At 41.7% G+C, this 17181-nt stretch overlaps 1 protein-coding gene across 2 annotated transcripts in view; it reads left to right on the top strand.

The window, feature by feature from the left end:
* Window positions 1-17181, top strand: part of LOC135911891 (calcineurin subunit B type 2) — a 44408-nt gene that overhangs the window by 1624 nt on the left and 25603 nt on the right. For both annotated transcript variants that reach the window (XM_065444240.1, XM_065444239.2), the window contains exon 2: window positions 13334-13373. In XM_065444240.1, coding sequence (XP_065300312.1) covers window positions 13334-13373 — 40 coding nt within the window. The remainder of the gene's footprint in view (window positions 1-13333; window positions 13374-17181) is intronic.

Below are 17181 nucleotides of genomic sequence, written 5' to 3'. Positions count from 1 at the left end.
CACCAGCCACCACAGCAACATGTAGCAATAATGAGGACTGGTTTCGTGACTGCTTGGTCTTGCCTTCTAACTAGGTTTTTGCGTTAATGCTAAACACTGCACTAGACATAAACGCCAACACTCTTTGTTTCTTTTGGGTTTGCTGCAGTATTCTGCACTAACATACCCTTACATCGATAGCAACCAGAGTTGACAGAATCTTTCTTAATCCTCTCATTTTCTGTCAGCATGTTAAAGAATGTATGAGCGGATGAGTTTAATGTAACTAATTTTGCACATCGACGACGTAATACCCACCCACTCATTACTGTGCCACTAGTCCCATCTTTCTGTGTAGCCTCCAAAAGCATGTACACAGCGACAATCACAAGGACTGACTGTCATGCTAGTTGAGCTTTTATTCTAACTAGGGGTATGTTAGTACAAAATACCGGAACAGATGTAAACACTCTGCCTCTCTTTTTTGTGTTTTATTGCAATATTTGCACTATCAAACTGCTAATTAAAAAGCAATGACGAGATCACAAGAACTTTTTTAATCCTTTGTTTTGTCTGCATTTCGAGCCCACAGTGAACATTTAAGCAGACAAGATTAAAGCAGTTTTTTTTTCTTTCTTGTATAGACAATGTACTTAAAAGGCACTCGGAGTCCGTAATTGGGAAGTTCATTGTGTTTGTCTTGTTGCTGTATATTTTTTGCTAATATGCCCTTAGTTTGATAGCAACAGAATGTTGCCAGAAACCTAATTTTTTGGTTTTTGTTAGCATTCTGAACATGCAGTGCCCATTTAAGCAGATGAGTTTCACGTCATTGATTCTTTATTGCAAGGAATCATTACTGAAAAAGCATCCGAATACCTTTTATAAGAAAGTTGGAGAACGCTGTAACACCAGAAAGTACAAGGGGGCGAAAGGTGTCGATGTGCATCAGTGGGCATAGTTCGATCAGTTGCTTTGAGTTCAGCATTGTTCTTTCGTTTACTCTATTTATTGCACTGTTACGGCAGATGATCTGTTATGAGATTGTGGACATTCTTGGGGCATCTCTTTGCTCTTAAGTGTGTCTGAATGACTTTCTGAGCTACTAATTGCAGTTAGGGAAGTAGGTCAGTGTTAACGTTTTGTTTACACAAACATGGACATTGTTGTGTGGCCAAAGATAATTTCTAAAAACACACACAGAGAAACACGTGCAAGGAGTACTGGACAAGTTTATGCCATCCTTCATATCCATGTATCTGCATGCAACTATTTTAAGCCATGATCCAATTAGCATGGTGTCATACAGTACATAGTCGGAGCTTGCACATGAACTTGACTGCGTAATTCTTTCACTGCACCAACAAGCTATTCGGCACCTGCAGCGAGGACACTTCATTACGTCTTGCTTACTCATTTCTGGTTAAATTTTTATCTCTAGAGTGAGAAATTAATATTTTGTGCGTCTTAATGAGAAAAGATTAACAGAAATAAAGAAGTGCAAGTGCAGCCTTTGGCAATGTAGCAAAGGTATTTCTCATGAACTGTCAATAAATCAAACTGTTGGGGGTAGCTTCTGGTTATTTGAGAACCGACAGACATGTGACACGCTGCTTGAACTTGCTGCAGCATCATAGGTTTTAGGAGCATCCACTTAAGCCTGGTTACTTGCCTGTTAGTAAAGGGAATGCTGGTTTCATTCTAATAGAACCAAGGATTCAACTTGGAAAAGCTTCAAAAGCTATTTCTGCACTACGATGGCCCGCATGCAATAACCTTTTGTAACTTAAGCTAATTTGGAGCCTTTATATTATACTAACCCAAGGTGAAAAACAATAAAGCCTTAAAAATAAATGGTTCTTTGGAAAGCTGGTTGACACTTAAAGCAATTGCAGCACAAATGAAACAAATGTAAAGGACATCAGACCAGACACCACGGGTGCTCGTGCACTTGAGGTGTTATTTGTGTTTAATTTGCGCTACAGTGGCTTCACCAATAACGCTTTGAAATGCACAGCACCATACTGACATACCGACTCTTGGACTCCTGGGCGCAATTCAATAAAGTAAAATTTTTCCTTGAGTAATTTAAATTTTTATGCGAAGCATATTACGAGAGCTCAACCCAGCTCTCAGGCGCGGCGGTGTCGCCTTCAATACCACATGACACCATGACGTCACGACAGAAGAGAAACGGGGCTCCAACTCACGCCGTCGCTTGCGGCGTCGCGGCGGTATATAAGCAGCTGCGCTTGCCTCTGCTAGACACTCACGAGGTGAGATGCCTCCTGGAGACAGAGCTGCTCGTTGGAATGAGAAGCGAAGTTTGCGGCGTGCTACAGAGACTGATTTTCTAGGTGGCTTTGGCTCAACTCTTGCAAGATGGGCTGGGTGGGAATCGAACTAGGGTCTCCGGAGTGTGAGACGGAGACGCTACCACTGAGCCACGAGTACGATGCTTCAAAGCGGTACAAAAGCGCCTCTAGTGAATGTGGCGTTGCCTTAGAAACGAGCTGTTTCTAAGGCTCAGGCGCGCGTCGCTTGCTCAGGCGCACATTTCGTTGCCGCGCCGAATGCTGCGTTGCTCGACGCTCACCGCGTCCAATGCGGGGCGCGTAGTCGCTGCGCCGTAGCCCATTGTCTCACACCCCTTGGCGGGTCGACGGGAACGCTGTCGCGTTCCACTCTTGAAGGCAAAGCAGAGTAACGCATGAGTTGTTTCTTCGTCTAGCCGAACCAAATATAGCCAAGCAACAGCAGTTCACCAGGCTAAACAGTGGTTCAACAACTAAAATAAAGGCTAGTATGCTTCGCATCCTGGGCTTAACCTTAGCTAAGCCACAGCCATTTTTTTCAACTAAGAAGTGGTGGTAAAAATACTTTCTCAGTTCTGCTGTTTAGAGTTGCCTTTTAGTACCCCTTGAATTCAAATTTCCGAATGAACTGAATGTCGATATTGTACTAATTGGCATTCCTGCTGAGCACAACAAAGCCCCACATGTAACTTTTGATATGCTGAATGTGATGCCTGAAGGCTCCGATTTAAATGCTGGATTCCTTGTGCAGAGCCTATACTAGTGTTTTTGATGTGCTGGAGAGAATTTTGAGTTGATTATAGTTCAGCTAATAAATTACTAATTAAGTAATCAGTACTAATTAATATTTGCTCAATTATTATTTAGCTCTTTTCTTCATACGAATGTGCCCTCTATGGCGAGAAATAAATATGAATATGTTGGTTTTTCTTTGTAGAATCGTGATCAGGCTTTGTGAGGTTAACAGACACAGCTTAAAGGGACCCTTGAACACTTTTCAAGCCACTATTTTTCGGTCACGGATTGCGTAGATTGACGGTTGTAGAGATAAATGCAAGGAGAATCGCACCAATAGGAGTATGCAGTCTGAAGGTATTAAAGGCCAAGAAATTTCAAAATACCAGAAAAGATGCGCGCCCTCAACTCGAATTTTGCGTGGTCTTCTGTGCCCATTTCTCTCACCCATAGACATAACACCTCGCTTCCAACGTTAAGAGCCCTATGCACCTACGCAGCAGAAGTTCGGACTCCATGGTTGCCTACATGTTCTATGCTCATGGATTTGGGTTAGTCCAGCGTGCTGATGGCGCTGGTCGAGCAAATTTGGGACCCCGCAACGTCTTCAGTTCAGCTTTAATTCAGCGCAGCCCCGCAAACAGCAAAATGGATGAGGCCTCAACAATGCACCGAGGTTAGAAACCTGTACTGTGAGAACATGCAAAACGAGACAACAAGGCTGCTCACGAGTGTACAAAAGCCCAGAGGTATGCCACCATCCCAGATGCGGAAGAACAGTTAGCAACCCTACCTAGTTTTGTGGTTGTAGTGATTTCTTTACTGCGCTATCTATTTGCGTCAATATAAGGACAGCAAACAAAAAAATAACATCAATTCTTAAATTGTAACATTTTTGCTGCAATATAGTGGTTATCTCCAACTGCGTTCTTAACCGATCACCAAGCAGCGCATTATGTCAGTGAGGGTTCTGGCGAGCACCACTGGGTGATGATACGGTTGGCAGTGATGCAGTGATTTGTTTGTGTGTTTAAAATGCTAAATATTTTGATATCACTACTTTGACCTAGGCTAGAAGCATCTCCAACATAACGTCTACGTAACATGCAACAGAAAGATGGTAGATTGAAAAGTATTCAAGGGCCCCTTTAAGCACTGAGCAGCTTCATGTCTGCAATTTTAGTCTTGCACTATGCACTAACAATAATAATTAGAAAGTGATTTACTGAAATCAGTTGGTCAACTTATTTAATTGCTGCACAAATTTTAATTCCTGCCACTGCTGCAATTTTCAACCAAAAAGGAATCCTTTTTTCCCCCAATTCTGTTTCTAGCACGTAGAAAGAGTAATGACCTAAATGCCCTGTACACTTTCTCATAGGTCTATGGTCTGCCAATTTTGATGCAAATAAACCTTGCTTATAAACATATACAGGAAGAATAATGACAAAACCGTACTGTGAGAAATACAGGTCGCAACATTTGGCTACACATTGTTATTCTTTCAACCCATCACTCATACCCCCAGTGGGGCATTGGCCAAGAATCGCATGGATAAAGCCAAATTATAATTCATACTTCATTTGAAAAGTTCTAGCGCAACCGAAAAAATAACCATTCTGTGAAACGTTAAATTGCATGTTGCAGATGTGACAGGGAAGGGAATGGGGGAACAGGAATTGAAAAGTATAAAAATGAAATGTAAAGGAGATTTCATGGGGCAATCGCTTAGTTAGCTTTGATCACATCGTTCTAGACTGGCTGTTCTGCTCAGTTTCCGCAGATCCCCAAACATTCTTGTCCACGTATCCCACTTTGTCCATTTATGCCTAAAATAAATGCAGCTTCAGTGCACATGTTGGAATCCCTGAAGCGGAACTTTAGTGGTTAGTTAAATGCTTAACAATTAACAGTGACTCGTACAATTTTATTTGCGTCATCATATGCAGCGTGTAATCTCGTGCAATGTTTGTTTTGTACCGCACGGGTAACGACTTCCCTCTCTTGTGATTTTTGTTTATTTATTCAGAATACCCCTGGAGGCCCTCGTGGGAGGGTATTGCATAGAGGGGACATACACTAAAGAAATGGTTTATAAATAAAACAAGATAGTAAGATGATTACAGGATATAAGCGCTACAGCAAAACAAAAAGCGACATGGTAATATGTGAAGATATAATTATGATAGATAGTACAGGCAAGAGCACTATAGCAACATAAGTAAATACACATGCAAGTACGACCAAAATATTCATGCATAACATGGGTTCAGTACTAAATGGCAAGGCTGTGTAATAGTCCTGATACTTAGTAAAGTCATGTTCAGTTGCAATGTGTGATGATACATTCCATTCACTTGTTGTTCGAGGTGTGGATGAGCGGGCGAAAGCCATGCAACAAGTGATTCGTCTGATGACATGAATAATCACGGCGCAGAAAGATACTTGAAGGTAGTTTAAATAACGTGGACGACGCTTATGCCTTTGAGGGTAGAATATGATAGCATTCAAAGATCCCTGACTGCTGCTCACCCTTCCTGTCAACTGCAGCTTATGTAACTGTAATGTTTACTGGGAAATACTGGCAGCAAAAGCTGTGCACGAAGGAGGCAAGCTTTCTGGTACGAACGTGGCCTCTTGTGTGTGCTGATTCTGGAGGAAGCGCACAGTCGTGCCCAAAAGGTTTCATCATTTTCAGGTTCCTGTTATTGCTTCGCACTTCTAATATTTAAGTCTGAGAAGATTGAACATAAAAGACATGCTCTGTTGAATATTTGTTTCGCGACATTTGTTTGTGGGCTGTCGTTATCAAAATTCCAAGGAATAACGTTGTCAAAAATGTAAGACAAGGTATGAGCAATTTTAGTGACAGAATGTTGGGGCAGTATAACCCACTTATCCCACATGTCATGCAGCAACGCATGGCATATGCATATACTTAAATACGGATGGAAATTTTCACTCACGAACAACTCCGCTGATGCAGATACCAGATTTTTTGCAACACGGGGCCCTTAATGCTTTTGCATTAAAAGTTGTTGAGCAGAGGTGCATGATTGTGTAATTTGTGGAAGAAATCACTCACTCGGGTGAGTGACTTCACGGTGCTTTGATAAAGGTTCAACTCGGAACATTGTTTTTAAACATTTTGAGGACGCTTAAGCTCGCCTTTAAAAGTGGAATGCGATAGCATTCAAAGATCCATGACTGCTTCTCATGTTTCGCGGCAACTGCACCTTGTATAATCATAATGTTTACAGGTAAACGCTGGCAGCAAACACTATACATGATGGCAAGCGTTCTAGTAGAAACATGGCCTCTTGCATGAGCTGCATGGCACTGAAGGAAGCGCCATTTGGAGGTGTTGCAAGAAACTGGGCATGCCCCTTTTGATTGGTAAAAATGCTGGAAAAGGGGTTTGTCTGAGTTTCCGCGTAACAGAATTAAATTTTCTCAGATTCTTATTACAATCTAACGCTATCACGTCTGTAGATCGTGTGTAAGTTGTACTTTGCAATTTTTCTGGTGCATTTTACTTTGAAAAATCTACTTAGTTCGGTAACTTCTGTGCATTACACGAAGGGCCTGCGTGGTTTGGAATGATTTTTCGTGCAAAGACCGTCAACGCAGGACGCTGATGCAGGATTCTTTGGGACACAGGTCCTTTAACGCTATTGCGTTAAAATGCTACGCTAGAGTAGCGCAAGGAATCTGAAAAGATGAGACGGACAGCATGATTTCGAAGTAATTCGATTTCATTTGATTAGGTATGTGCAGTTGGCTCTTGAAGCGCAGAAGCATATTCTGTTTTGGGGCGAATAAGTGTAATGTATGCGAGTTTAAACAAGTGCATAGGTGCCTGTCTTATGGTCTACTCAAGCATACCGGCTGAGTGGCTAGTTGAAGACAAAATAATATTAATTTAATGGTTCCATGTTAAGTCGCACTTGAATTCTAACATATTTCTAAGTGGTGGTACATTCAGCAGGATTACTATCTATATAGTATGAGGCAGGAATTAAGGGTGACTGATCAGGAAATTACATTACTTTGGTTTTAGAGACGTTAAGCGGCATTAGCTAGGACGAGCACCATGAATGTTGTCTTGTCACCTCTTGTGTCACACACCCACAGGATTGGCCAAGAATCAGCATACAGTTACTGAGTGGCACATACGAATTGACCAAATCAAGAAAATGAAGTAAATCAAAAGTTCATTAAAATAATGCACTATTAAATTACAGGGACACTAAAGGCAAACATTCAGTCAGCATGGACTGTTAAAATGTCATTCCCGAAACCTCTCAACACTTGTTTTATGTCAGGAGAAGGCACTTTAACAGAAAATCACGTCTGAAAGGTCCGCGTACCTCTAGTGCAATTGCATGCCCCTGACGGGAGAGTTGTAACATTGCATATGCCATCATTGCCCTTTACTGTCATTGGTGAGCAAAACGGCACCTGACAGCCGGTGTTGGTCTCTTGTGCAAAACGTGAAAGCCCGGCCAGAAACCAAGACAAAGCTTTTAGTGTGAAAAAGGAAGGGAAAGGGTGCATCGTATCGTAAACATAATCTTTGACACTGGTCGCAATGGGCCTCATTCTGCGCTACTCGCAGTTGAAACTGAAACTTGAAAGTGCGGGTGGTGCAGAGTTGAGCAAAAGCGAAACCTTTCAATCACCTACATCGTTGTCAAGGGCAACGTCAAAAAGTAATTCCTAATGATCGGATGGTTGACAAGTACGATATTCTTCAGTCTTCTAATGCTATGCAATAATTTTTATTTTGAGTGGTTGAATATTAGTGACAGAATCATAAGGAGGAGTTACAACGTCATCGGGCTTATACTTGAATGTTCTGGTGAAGTCTCAAATTGTGTCCGGCATTTACCTCAATTTCTGGATTACTAAAGCTCTGTTCTCACTAGTATTAGCACCTCAGATGTTCTCGAGCATTAATCTGTCACTTAAGAGTGCCTTAATATTTTTCTTAGTGTCTCTTTAACAGGTTTATGTGCTTTAAAGATCTGTGTGAGCAAACATTATCAGCATTGCTAATTCGGAACACGAACCACTAGGACAAAAGCAAAGGCACAAGAAGAGACAAGACAGTGTTGACTGGCAACTGAAGGTTTATTTAGGTTGCAAACATTAAAAATGCGATATGTCAACGTCATCGAAAAGAGCAGGTAAAACAAAGAAAATTATTGGTGTTATACACACGTAAAAATCTGCCACGTGTTTACTTGCATCTAGAAAAGCCACTTCAGTACCATGAAGCACTATAGAGGTGTGGCTGACACACCCCTTCCCCTTTTTCTTTATCTCGCTTCTTCCTTTTTTGTCGTTGGATCTTTGTGCTTACATGAGAATGTTATTTTTCAAACTGAGATGTACACTTCTCATGCGGCTTACAGTTTCTTGTATGCATTGCGAAATGCTTGTGTGTAGACCCTTTTGTTGAATTCAAGTGTTATTTCAGCCTCGTATTGAGAGACCTGCCAGCTTGGCCAGCATTTATATATGCCCACATAAAGGCACAGAATATGCTACTGAAGTTGAGCAAGAAACGAATTTGTTTGCGTGGTTAACACTACAGCTGGGCAGGTTGCTTACATCTGTAGTACAGCTGCTCGATGTCTCACTACGCCTGCGTACAGCCGAACAAATGCTACCGAGCTTGTTCTTCGCCATAGTGCGAAGCTCTTTTATCAGCCTATGCGACAAGCCATGGATGTACGAGATGACAGCCAACTTGTTAGTTTTGGTGCCCCCAGTTACGTATGTTACGTCATCTTACTGATTCTTTAAACCACTGAGCAATATTTCCCCCACAGTGATATGACAGCCTGGTTACTTGCCCTGATAAGCTGTTGCCTACTTTGTGGATGCACGACTTCAGCAGAGCGTTCCTTATGCTAGACGGAGCTGTACCATTCTTGAACAACTTCGGAGTTGTTGGAGCGGAAGTCTACAATTGCCTTTTTCGGTCTGGGCTGGTGCTTCCAGAAAACATGATCTTGATTCTCTCACCATTTCGCATGTGAATGTCAACCCCATTCCTGGCTCCTTGAAAAGCTTCAAAAAAAGTTTACTATCAGCTGAGAGCACTCACTTCCTTCAACGAGAATCGAGTAATCGTCTGCGTACTAGAGTACCTTTCGCACCATGCCACACTTGTTCTTCTGGTCACCATTGTGCAACAAATATCGTCCACTTGCCACAAAAATCTGGTGTGCGTTAGATTTGTACTTGGAGCTTTAATATCATTTCTGTGTTAGTTTTGTACTTTGGACATAAAGGAGGTGGGCAGGCATTCGATTTGGGGCCATCTTAAGATCGGTCAAATACTGCCAAATGAATCAGCAGTATGTTGTGCCTTTTTTTTAGTATATATATACAGCGCACCAGATAATTGTATTAATTTCATCAGTCCGGTCAAGGTCAATTTAACGGATGTGAACTGTATTCTCATTTTGATATGTTCACTTAACTGTTTCGGCGTCACTGCCAACTAGTACGTTTCGGCTTTTCTGTCCCGCTATGTTCCTTTCGACATTTCGTTTGTATGTTGAGTATGTGAGGACCACACCAAGAGAGCACTTGTTATTATCCATGCGATTTTTCTTTATTTCTGCGCAACCGAAAATGAACTTGTGTTCATTTTATAATATCCAAGAAAAAAAGACGATGCTGGAGGCGTGTCACCTGCAAGAAAACCTGACACTGAAGGGGTTAAGTCTATTGAACTTATCTTTATCTCAAAGATATCTGCTGAATTACTGACTGACCCAGCAGTGGCAGCTGCACCAATACCACGATGGTAGGTTGATTGAATGGCATCTCATTTTAGCGCTTTGAGTTCTTAACCATCCTAAACAGTAGCTGCAACCAAAGCTTGGAGAATTGCTGCTCAGTGTGACCAAGTCACAACAGCCCCGGTTTTCTCAGAATATGTATTCTGCAGGAAAGAAAAAGAAATAATGGCCAGTCTTCACTCGAGGCAAGAATGGGGATGAGAGTTCTGAGGAGTCTCTGGAACAGAGCAGAACTGCCAACTAACAGGGAGGCAAAGAAAGCATAAGGAAATTGATATGGAAACGCTGGATGGTGGTGTGCAGACACCAAAGCCAAAATTTAAAGCTACAAAAGGAAGAATAACAGGAATTATCAGGTCCAGACCAAGTCTGCAAAAAGTTTATTTTTTCATAGCAGTGATGCTGTTGCCAGCATTGTTTTGGGATATAACACTCCATCAGTCATTCGCTCAATCAATCAGTCAGTCAGTCAGTATTGTCGGGATAAACTTCTCTGGCTTGCTAGGATATTGGAGCAAGATTCTTTTCTTTGAATTCGCTCCTGTGACCTTGCATTTCAGCTTAGAATTCAAGATGCGTCCGGTAACCTTGTGACCTTTCAGGGTCGGGTAACCATTGTCCTCATCAATTGCCCTTGGTGCATTCAGCCGTAAAATTACCCCCCGCAGTGTACTAACTAGCCACAAATGAATACATTCTTTCCTTGATGCCGCCATGCACTTTCATTGCGAAGCGTCTGCTTGCTAGAATGTAGGGAACAACAAATGGAGTATTGCCCTGTTCGATTCAGTCAACGAATCGAATAGTTACCACTAATAAGTATGAGTACTCTTAAAGTAGCTTTTAAAATATTTCATATCGCCAACTTTACGCAGCGAGGCATAAATCTAATGTGTCACAACCTTAATCCCAGTGGCCATAGCAGACATATCAAGCATGAGCAGTTTTCTAGTGGAGCATGATGCGCTTGGGGAGTTGGGTTTTTCATAGCGTGCGATTTAAGAACAGAAGCTTGCCAAATTTGGAATATACTAAGATGTGAACATTGTATTACATTAGTATTGGTGACAATGGCTGCTCACCATTCTAAAGCTATTCAAAAAGTATTCAATGTTACGTTCGCTTCTGGCACTCCTCGCTCTGGTCTCTCCAAAATTACTATTTGGATGTGCTTACTAAAGTGCATGTGCTGGTTACATAAGGTGAACCTTCTTTTTGTGGGGTAGAATAGCATGTTGCAGCTATATGCTTTAGGTACAGATACCACAAAACAATTAAACAGAAACACTTTGTTATTGCTATAGCTTGAGCTTTTAAATCGTACGAAAGGGTTAAAAGGCAAATTGTTTAGAATTTGTGTGATTGGCAAACAAAGAGCTGGGTTGGGCTAGCCCGAAGGATTGGTCTTCCTTCAAACAGAAGGAATTAGTTAATAGCCCGAATTGGTCATTCCTGGGCAGATTTTGGTGCCTGCCACTTGTGTAAATCTTGGCCAGCAAACGTTTGAATGCTTAACACATGGAAAACAGTAACTGAAATGCCTTGAATACTCTTGTAGAGCTTGGCACTCTCAGATATTTATCATGTTAAGCTTTGTTTCTAAAGAACAAATGGCGAAATATTTCGTACCTGAGGAAAACAAACTGCAACAGTTTGGCAAAGCGAAACTCCTGCCAACTTTATTTTCGGCCGCCTTGTTTTTTTTTAGCTACAACATTTTAATTACTTGAACAATAAAATTGACGTTAAAATGAAATACCAAGTTATGTCATATTACTGTTAAGCTTCTGTAGCCAATGTGAAAACCTTCAAGAAAGCAAGAGAACATGCTATGAAGAACCCTAGAGCAAATATGACATATGGGTGGCCATGCTTTAGACTGAATTGTGTATAAAAAAATATCGGGCCTCAAATAGCGATCTATTCGAAGAAAGGCCAATCCTTTTGGCTTGCCCAATCGGGTAGAGTTATCGCTACACTCTGATCTTTCACATCTTGTAGAAGGCGAATTCATATGAATTCTTTGGAGTTTGTGTTATCGACAAACAGAGTACCCGATTGGGCAAGCCAGAAGGATTGGCCTTTCTTCGAATAGGTCGCTATTTGAGGCCTGGTATTTTTTAAACACAATTCAGCCTGAGGCGTGGCAAACCATATGTCATATTTGCTCTAGAGTTCTTCATGGCATGTTCTTTTGCTTTATTTTTTTTTCTGCAAGGCTGGCTGTGGATGGGTTTTCACCAGTTGTGCCAACATGTACGGCATATATTTGTCGCAAGGCAAATGTATTGTTTTTTGTGTCATGACATTAACGACGCACTATGGTTGCATTATGAACGAATTATTAGTGTGTAACTGTCACTGTGTAGTGTGCCAGGCACAGCTGTTTGTCAGAAAGAGCTGATTTGTTATCCACCACTGCTGCTTTGCTAAACGGCAAAAAAAAAAAAGAAATTTGTTTTAACTTTCGTCCATACCTCTGAACAAACAGCACTGACAGATGGTACAAGGTTATATTGTGCATATTATTTGAAGTAATAGACTTCCGTTGCATGAGCACGCTAGCTATGGTTACATTAAAAACCTATGCTCATAAGCTACAGCAATGCACAGCTGGAAGAAAAACCTAACTTGATCTATGTGTGTCTTGTAACTGCTGTGAAGTTATGTGCCTACTAGGGTACAGAAATGGCATAATCAAATGCACTTAATTTACTCATGCATACAACACAAACCTTACATGCCTAAGTTACGATACGTCTCGTGGGGGTCCTACTGCCTAACCTTGCCATCATGCTCACTTCCTATTCATAGTAGGCCCAGCGTGGTCTGAAGTGGCAGGTGCAGATTGGCATTTCTGTCTTGCTTACAGAGTCTCTTCAAGCCATTTCTTCACTCTACGTGTTGAATGCAGGGGTGCCATAGCTAAGCAACTGTGCAATTCTCCGACAAATTGCACATTTGTAAACTTTGTAACTTCTGGTGAGCAGAGGTTTGAGTTTGATGGATTATACCTGCTATGGTTGAGTGGGCGGTCTCAAACACGGGCACACCCGCTTGGATTGACAAGCGCTTTGTCAAGCTGTGCCTCACTGAACACTAAGCGAGAGGCTAAATTTAGCTCCGATAGTGTCGCGCATGGCACGACAACAGCACCATCTGTGCACATAACATCCATGATTAAGTGGTAGCTTTCCTCTACACGACGATGCCAAAGTAAAGTATGTGTATAGTAGGGTTGCAAAGATATAAGCGATATTAGTATTACATGCTTTCATTACATATACGTAACATTACATGCAGTTTTAGCAAGCAGCCCCCATATTCTGACTGTCTTTTGTGTCTTTTTGGAAGGTTGAGCTTCTCAGCCTAATTTAGGAATGTGCAATCACTGTGTTGGGAAATTGAGTCAGCCAGCTAGAAATGGTTAATTATAGGTCATAAATCTGTTTCTATTAAAACTGTGCTCCTTTCTTCTCTTTCCAGGGAAACGAAAGCTCTCTCCCGATGGAGATGTGCTCCAACTGTAAGTTGCCTCAACAAATCTACACTTTCTCAAAATTGCCTTAGTTCAAACCAGCGATCATGTCGCTGACATGTCGAGAGGTGGTTCAGTGAACCTCTCTTGCAGTAATAGCAGCACTGTCATAAAAACTTGAATTAGTGTCTGTCAGCTCATTGTGCCGTAGCATGATATTTAGACAATTTTGAAACATAAAAGAATTTCAGAGAGAATGAGCAAATGCTCACAAATTCGATGATTAGGTGCAGAGAAACAACTCTCATCCCTTTATGGTCTAATGATTCTAGTAGGAATCGTACTTTTCAGGTAATAACCGACTTTGAGAAAAACAAACAAACGTAATTTCAGAAATGTGTCAGCAATGCTTAACCCTTTCGCTGTCACGGACGTACCGGTACGTCATCGCGCTTCCCCCCCACGGTGTCACTGACGTACCGGTACGTTCTCTATCGTGCGTTCAAAATTTCGCGCCTGAGCGCAAAGCTGGCGCTCCTCAATTGGCCACGCCATCTGTTGACTCTTTCTACAAGTTCGTATATTCTCCCCAACCTCTGTTAACCCATGTATTGAAGAGTACGGTGCGACTGCCACTCCCCACTTTCATTTCGCTGAGTGGCGCGGTGGCTCCGCGTTCGCTGGATCATGCGTCGCGCGCGTGTGGTTATGGGTTCAAGGGTTGTTCTGCCGTCTCCGCTGGTTTGAAGGTTTTTATTTTTCTTCCGTTGGTGTGTCTGCTACGCCGCGTCAAGTTCAGGCACACGTGCCGTTGCCTCTCCGAAAAGTGTGACTCGATTGCTGCTTTCGCTCTCTCGTCGAACCCTCGCTTCCGACTTGCAGCAGTAAACGTAAAGCCCTTCGAACTTTGTTTAGCCTTTTTCTATCTCCCTCTGTCTTCTTGATCACGCAACGTCCTATTTCTCTCCGTTGTGTGGGCGACTGAAAGCGCATCCTCCCAGCGCGCGGTTACATTCGGATGGCTGAGCGCGTGGGACCTTCGTCTGCTCATTGGCGCGGTGGCTCAATTCCGATTTAGAATACGAGCCGAGCTCGGATTCGGACTCGGACAGAGTCGCATGCGAGGAAGAGGGTTCCGCATCGTCAGATTCGGATGTTGAACGGATTTTATAGCCAGGCTGATGATGATGATGATGTTTACTAACAGCAGCTGCAGAACACTGAAATGTGCATACAGCATTGACTACGTTATTTGTATACCAATCATAATCAAAAATAAATTGCTATGTTCATTCCCTGTTATGCTCGTTCCCTGAAACCAAGCCGACACTGGGGGTGCGTCACGGCCAGAAAGGTCCGACAGCGAAAGGGTTAATACATAATTTGCGAAATTTTATCTGCTGATAAATGTCTCTCTGAAATTTCACAAGTGTCCATCATGCTTAGGTTTGGCTGCTGTGCCCTATTTTTGGAGCCTGCTGCCTAATGAATGCTACCTGCCTTGGGTGGCATGAAAATAGTCTTCTGTGGCCATATTTAGCACCATTATGATTGTGAATTAAGAAGTCAAGACAAAGTGCATGCTGCTTACGACACATACCTACTAGCTAGGCAATAAGAAAGCCTTTTATTGCCAAAAACTCGTCAGACTTTTTGTTCTCCCAACTTGTTGTTCACGTGTATGCAATATAACGGTTCCACTTCATTAAAACAAATTTGCACCAGAGGACAAAAAAGGGATAATTAGTCCAGAGCACTTTGCCGCAGGGCTTCTTATTGCCCATTTGTAGTTTTGGTATGTCAGACCTACTGTTCTAATAGTGAACAAGAAATCGGTATCTATATTATAGATACAACAGCAGTGATACTTAATAGGACTGGCTGAGGGAAGTCTCACAGTTACACACCACAGGCAGGACTTGCTATAGTAATACATTTAAGGAAAGCATTGTAGCAAACTTATAATGAATCCAAAGTCAATGTTACAAGCACCAAAAATAGCATGGAAAATTTGTGGTTAGCATGAAAATCGTTGTGATACACACATATGTAATAGAATGCAACAATTAAATTTTGAATACAAACTAAGGTAGGGCAAATATTTCTATATGAATTGAATATTGCACACTATTTGCATTCGTAATCAAATAAGAACTATGCTGTATTTTCAAATTTTTGTACCTGACCAGGTATTTCACCAATGCTGTTAGTCTTTTTAGTGTCCTTCATCTGCTAAACAATGTATTGGAAAATATCAGAAATGAAATAGCTTTCAAAGGAAAGCAAGAACAAGATGGATAATGCAACTTTTGTTTCTGGTTTCGCGGCTGAAGCCTGCATGACAACCTGTGAGTGTTGCTCGTAATTTGTCACTTAATGTCTTTGGCAGTCCAGTCATGTAGCATTTTTGTCTTTCACCAGAAGTGTTTCTTGCTACCGACCCTTTTACATGTGTTTATGGCGCACGAGTCCTTCAGTGGCTTTCTTTTTCTTGCAACTTTCTGTTTTTGTAGTTGCCAAACGGTTATACAGCATTCGGTAATGCTTTATTCCGCACATCAACCATTAAATGTTGGAAAGCTTGTTTGCAACCAGGCTTAAAGATGCTAAGAAGTTATCTCTGCAGTTTTCAATCATGGCTAGTAATTGTGTTTAAAGGGGCACTAAAGACACAAATAATTTGATCTGGGCTGGTAAATTAACCTTCCACAATACCAAAATCACAACAGTAGAAATGTGCAAAAAGTTTGGGACTCGTGATGCTACACTAACCTACCGGCCCTGGGTTTTCAGTATGAAATTGACATCGAGCTTTGATCGTAATTCTTTTTCTATAATCAACCTATTACCCCGAAATCAGTGAAAGCAGAGTTCAAGAATACTGTGTCAATCTAAACTGATTCAGTTTTTCAATTAGTCTTCCTTTAAGACAGGTGCTTTGTTGCTGTTAGCTAGTTTCTTTTTTTTACTTGTGAGCACAGGTGGAGTACGTAATTATAACTACACCTGCTGTATGCAGCAGCGGTGCAGTACTCAACATTTGAGACTTACTATTCAGTTTTTCAATTAGTCTTTCTTTAAGACAGGTGCTTTGTCGCTGTTAGCTAGTTTCTTTTTTTTACTTGTGAGCACAGGTGGAGTACGTAATTATAATTACACCTGCTGTATGCAGCAGCGGTGCAGTACTCGACATTTGAGACTTACTATTTGTATTCAGACATTTTTGTATTTACCTACCTCTAATAATACTTCTAGCTTTCCCCAGAATGCGTGAACAGGCATCGTTGGTATTCTGCTGCAAGTGTATACCGTAATGAAATTGATAAGATCGGTGCTCATTTTAAACATAATTTGTTCATATTTTAGGCAGTAGAATGTTATTACAGTTAGATAATTGTCCTGCTGAGGGCCTTGACATAGAAGTTCCTTTAACGAAACATTGGCTACAACGACATTCCTAGTTTGACTACTGTTGTCCACCTCAAGCCCCCATCTTCCTGTGAACTTACACAGTGCACAGTGGTAGGTAGTGCGGTGGAACCTTGTTCATACGTTTTGGAAAAACCTCGAGAAAAACATACTAACCGGGAAAGCGTAGAATCCAAAGTAGCTCAAAAATCGTGAGCCATTCCACTTTGAAAGTGGATGACCAGCGAAGCTGTTTAGCATATGACACAGGTGATGCACAATTTTTAACATAGCTACAGTCTCATTTACCGGGATTTTTGTATATGCTTCCGAGAAGTCAGAGGAAACTAGACACGCGTGACGTTTCGACGGGACTGCCACCACTGGAGAGCGCAAGAAAGGAAAGGAGATACGCAAGCGCTTGGAATGCCGAGAAAGAGAGGGCGGT

The sequence above is a fragment of the Dermacentor albipictus genome, chromosome 10 (assembly GCF_038994185.2).
Source record: "Dermacentor albipictus isolate Rhodes 1998 colony chromosome 10, USDA_Dalb.pri_finalv2, whole genome shotgun sequence".
Taxonomy (NCBI): domain Eukaryota; kingdom Metazoa; phylum Arthropoda; class Arachnida; order Ixodida; family Ixodidae; genus Dermacentor; species Dermacentor albipictus.
Note: the sequence above shows the minus strand (reverse complement) of the source record. Positions and strands in the feature narration are given on the sequence as shown.